General features: G+C 58.4%; 2 protein-coding genes across 2 annotated transcripts in view; both read right to left on the reverse strand.

Moving 5' to 3' along the window:
- Window positions 1–2,232: 2,232 nt before the first annotated feature.
- On the reverse strand, window positions 2,233–3,201 carry LSCM1_06187 (uncharacterized protein; the record flags this gene model as incomplete). The annotated part of the gene is made up of 1 exon (XM_067323619.1): window positions 2,233–3,201. One exon carries the CDS (start codon window positions 3,199–3,201, stop codon window positions 2,233–2,235), a length of 969 nt encoding a protein of 322 aa, XP_067179248.1.
- Window positions 3,202–4,362: 1,161 nt separating this feature from the next.
- LSCM1_06188 (uncharacterized protein) overlaps window positions 4,363–5,000 on the reverse strand; it is a gene marked incomplete at both ends in the record, with an annotated part of 1,137 nt that continues 499 nt past the window's right edge. The window contains one exon of the mRNA XM_067323620.1: window positions 4,363–5,000. This exon is cut by the window's right edge and continues 499 nt beyond it. Within this exon, the coding sequence (XP_067179249.1) occupies window positions 4,363–5,000 (638 nt within the window).

The raw sequence follows: 5,000 nt of genomic DNA on the forward strand, positions 1-5,000 counted from the left end.
ACAGGAGCCTTGCAACGCCTGGTATCTTCAGAGGGCGGCGGGGACATCGAGTGAAACCCTTTCAGCAGGGCTAAGCGGGTATCGCCACCTGAATGCGCTGGTGGGCTTTTTACCTCAAACCCACAAGTGTATGTATAATGGTGTCGTGAAGCATGAGACACGGTGCCGCCGAACTCGTAGTTTGCAGTTGATACGCAAGCCACTTCAGCCAAAAACTGAAGATACGTGCGTAAGAGAGAGAGGGGGGGAGCGTTGCAGTTAAGCCACTGGCGCCCAAATCTGTGAGGAGGTGGTCCAGCCTGGTCTCCAACCCTGCCGCAGCGGCCTTCTTCAGGCGAGTCGGAGGCGTGGTGTACAGTGCGGACCGGCTGTACATCGCCTACTACCTGATGCGACACGCTCGGAGCTCTCAAGGTTCGAGCCATGGGAAAGATTTCCATGCGCACGCAGGGGCGGAGCCGGACTGCGAAGACAGCCATAGCAGCCCTTGCACACCCGCGGGTACCCCCGACGGAGGGCCGCGCCAGCCGCAGCAGCAGCCCACACACAGCTCCAGCACATTGCGCGGCATGGTGGGGTGGGGCGGAGCCCAGCACACAGACCGGGGCGGAATGTGACAGCGCGGCGCCAAGTACAAAAGAAGAACACAGAGGGCCTCCCAGTGGCGGAAGAGAGCATCTCGAAGGCCGTCCAATCAGCCCAAGCGGTCTTGCGGGGTGGCGGCTTAAAGTGGGCCTACACAGCCTACAGGAAACCACGCCCCATCCTTCGGCGCTCGCTAGCACAGGCGAGCGTACTGCCGTGCGATTCGCTCTCGCTTCGGGACCTACAGCGCCTGGTGCGCATGCGACGCACCCTGCGGACGCGGGCCGCCGTGTGTTTTCGCCTCTTTACCTGACCTCCACTGCATCGCGGGGGTGCTGCCACGGCGCCCGAAGAAGGCCACCAGCAGGCCCACAGTGCTTCATTCTGCTCCACCTGACCCCTGCGCATCGCGACATGCCTGCGGGGCCTGCAAGCGATGTGGCCACGTGTTTCTTCTCTCGGCGCACACTGCGCGAGACAGACAGGCAGTAGCAACGATGGTAGCCTGCACGTGGGTGGCACGGTTCCTGCCGCACCACTACGCCTGTACGATCGGTGATGCGTCATCACCTCCGCGCCGATTGCGCCGTTTACTCACCTCCGCTACGCAGGTGGAGCTCCGGTAGGGGACCTCTACTGCCCCTGTGCGGCAGAAACTGCAGCAGCGGCTGCACGCTCTTCTCCTATCCGAGCTTCTGAAGGAGGTGTCGGGGTCGGAGGGCGGCCAAGCTCGGATCGCCGAGTGGCTCACAGGGTCTGGATCTACAGCAGGACACGTCTCACCGACCCGACGCGGCCACTTCTGGGCATGCCCTGTGCACTGGCTAGGGGGAGTGGCCCCACAGTGTAGAGCTACAGAGGCGCTTTCTCTCTCTTTCTCTGCGCGCTCTCTTTCAGGGAGCCGATGGCGCCTGTAAACGGGCCAAAGGGCGTCGCTGCTGTACCCACGCCTTGACGCCTTGCACGCAACCGCGCACAAAGAAGAGAGGGGAAGAACGAGGGAAAGTTTCACGGTCTCATTCATTGGCGCTGCCACAGCTCCGCGCGTTGTCTTGCGCCCAAACCGTCCCAGTATACATCGCCGAGCTCAGGCGACCCCGACACATTTTCAGGCCATTTTGAAGCCTTCGTGTTTGCTGCCTTTTCGTTTTGTCGGCCACCCCAGTCTTGCACAACGTTCATTGGCTGAGGAGATCATCCTGCTGTTAGCGGTCAGCGATGGGGATCTGCTTCTTGTCGCTCAACGACCTCACCATCAGGCTAGCATCTGTACGTTGTACGAGCGCATTGCCGGGCCGAGAAAGAGGAAAGGGGTGGCCTGCCAGGGGGCGGAATGCTGCACAAGGGCATCTGACTTATTGTTCTCCTGGAGAGATAGGGCATCGAGCACACACGCACACAACGCAAACGCAAAACACTGGCGGGAAAGAAGCCTACAGGGAATAGAGTAAGTGAAAGCTCAGACGACAGGACGTAGCAGCAAGGAAACTCGGCGAATGCCGTAGGCCGAGGTGATGGGGAGAGTGAAGGAGAAAAGAGCAAGAAAAGGTGGCAACAACAAAGAGCAGATTCCCACAGGGACATACACAAGTGAGAGGGCGTTAACGCACAAGGAGTGGGCGGCGGGAAGGGTGTGGCACTGTTTCACTAAACGACGTTGAACTGCACGAGGAAGAAGCCGACAAGAGCGATGATCAGGAAAACGCAGCAAACATACAAGAAACAGTTCATGGGCCGCGTCTCCTTCATGAACTTGTTGATACGTCTGTTTATGCTACGCAGCTGCTCCGTCTTTTTATCGATCGTCTGCTCGGTTTTATCCAGCATATCGTTCTGCATGTCGATCTGTGCGCCGATATGCACAGCCAGCTCGTGCAGCCTACCAACACCCTCCTTGATGCGATTGAGCCCCGCTTCGATCTTGGCGTCCTGTGCAGCGATGGTCTTCATGTGCTCCTTGGTCTCCTCGTGGTCCTCCAGCCTACCACCACCATTGGTGTTGTCCACCAGCTCCACATCGTCGAGGTCCACCGTATCACCATTGCCGTTAGCCTTTCGTCGCATGCCAAGCAGCTGCTGTCGTAGCTGTGCACGCCTGCCTAGCTGCCTTTCCTCCACGGTGTCTATTTGTCTCTTCCCTACCTCGATGCGCTGCGCGTTCATCTCTTTGAGGTTTTCCAGCGTCAAGACACAGTTTTGGTACTGTGATCGACGGCCCTCGTAGTTGCGCTCAAAGAGCTGAACCTTGCGCTCCGTGGGCTTCTTCTTACTGTTTTCTTTTGCCAAGCGGTGCTCGGCCGCATCCACAAGCTTTTTGATCTCTTCCAGTGTGTCTTCCATGAACCGCAGGTCCTTGCGAATCTGGTTCGACTGCTCAATAGCCATATGGTCCTGCCCGTATTGTCGGCAGCCCTCGTTGCGCTCGTTGATATTGTTCTTGGTGCGGGTGGCTGCTTGAATGAAGAAATGGGTCAAGTCCTGGAATGGGTCACCAGTGGCTTCATAATTGCCTTTCTCATCCTTTGCGCCGGCTTTTGCTCGCACACGGTGAAGGCGGCGAATGGTGTCGCGCAAGGTCGCGCGCATCAACCCATCTGTATTGGGGATCAAGTTCATCTCCACACTAGTCCCCAAGGGAAGCACGGGCGCGGCGATGACAGTACGACGCCTATGTAGATCGGCACTTGGTGCACGTTGACGCACCGTATGGCTATACGCTTACGTGTGTACTCGACGGACGGCGCGTGCCGAGCGACCGAGGCTGAGAAGTCGCAGTTTCAAAGTTCGTCCTCCTCAAGTGGAAAAGGTGTGGGCATGAATTCATTAAACACCACCGAAGAAGGTCATTTTCGATGAGGAGCCGCGGGCGCGGAGAGAGGCAAAGATGTGCAGGAGACAAGAGCCCGAATCACCGCTACTGTAGCCTAGCAGAGCGTTCATTCGTGCTGGCGTGAAGGCAGAAGTGTCCTTGTACGCGAGTAGCATCGCAAAGTGGTGCCGCGTCGCTGTGCCCTCCTCTAGGCGGCAACAGAGACGGCAGCGAGAGTCCTTCGATAAGGAAGTACAATGGCGTGCAGCACGCACGTCTAGCACTGTAGCCGAAGGTACCCTTTATCTAGGCCGAGAACTCTGAAAAAGGGAGTGAATGCGCGCAAGGTGCTCAACATCGAGCGACGGAGCGGATAGGGAGCGGCCCTTGTAGCGGCGCACACCAGTCCTTGCCACCTCGAGCCGCACTCATCTTCTAGTGCATCAGTTTGGCAGTCGTTTCTCTTGGATGTTTCTTTTTCTTCTGCCACGATTTCGTCTATTGCGGCCGGTCCTGGGCTTCGGGTGTGTGAACTTTTTTGTTTGTTTTTTTCTTTCTCGTTGTTACTTACCAACAAAAATAAAAAATAAAGTCGGAGGCACGCAGACACGCACTGGCAGACGCCATTGCGCGATGAAGAGTGCGATAGGAAGCCCTTTGTGCCGGAGGGATACTCTCGGGTGGACACGTGCGAAACATCGTTCGCGCTCGTGTGCCTGTATCATGCCCCGCAAGAGGAGGAGGGTTCTTGTGGGGTGATGTCGGCCCTCGACAGGGAGGCGAGTGAAAGATGACCACTACCTTTTTCGTGCCTTGCTCAAGCACACCTTTTGCTTCTCGTTGACTGTAGGAATCCCTGCATGCTTGCTTGCCCCACCTCTCTCTTCTTCTCGCCAAGACACCGCGCAATTTGAGGATACTGGAAGTGCGCTCCCTCGCCACAAGCCGTCCTCAGTTCTGAGCCCAGTCTACCACACGCCACCGCCGTTCGTCTGCTGGGAAGCACGGTTGAAGGGGACGGCAGACTGCTGGCGCAGGGCCGACTCGGGCACCTCTGTGGAGCGGAACCGCACGGGAAACGCGTTGCCAGCGGCGCGCTGGTGGGAGAGAGGCACCGTCGAGGGATATGAGTTGTACGGCGTCTGTGCCTGGGTGCCCATGAACGGGCGCGAAGCCGGCACACGCTCTGACGCGTTGTTCCAGTAATCGAACTGGCTAGCCGAGGGCCATGCCTGCTGCTGCTGCGGAGGCTGCTGAATGCGCGAGTCGGTGCCAAGCGACCATTGCCGCGTGCCCAGGTTGGCAGTGTCGGGACGATACACAGCGTGCTGCTGAACTGTGGGTGGAGGTGTTGGAGGCTTGCCAGCCTGCGCTGAGAACATATACAGGCCGCGCTGCGTTTCTGCCGTATGCGTCACACGGGGTGGCAGCTTCACAGACACAACGCGCTCGATCTCCAGTACGTAGTGCGGCGCAATCACCAGGGCTACTGGAGCCGGTGGTTCCGGGATCGGCTCCATCTCCACCACGGCAGGGGCTTGGACGGTGTTAATCACTACCTCCTCTTCTGATGACTCTTCCGGCTGCGCAGGCTGAGGCTCCGGCA

This window comes from Leishmania martiniquensis, chromosome 19, assembly GCF_017916325.1.
Source record: "Leishmania martiniquensis isolate LSCM1 chromosome 19, whole genome shotgun sequence".
NCBI lineage: Eukaryota > Euglenozoa > Kinetoplastea > Trypanosomatida > Trypanosomatidae > Leishmania > Leishmania martiniquensis.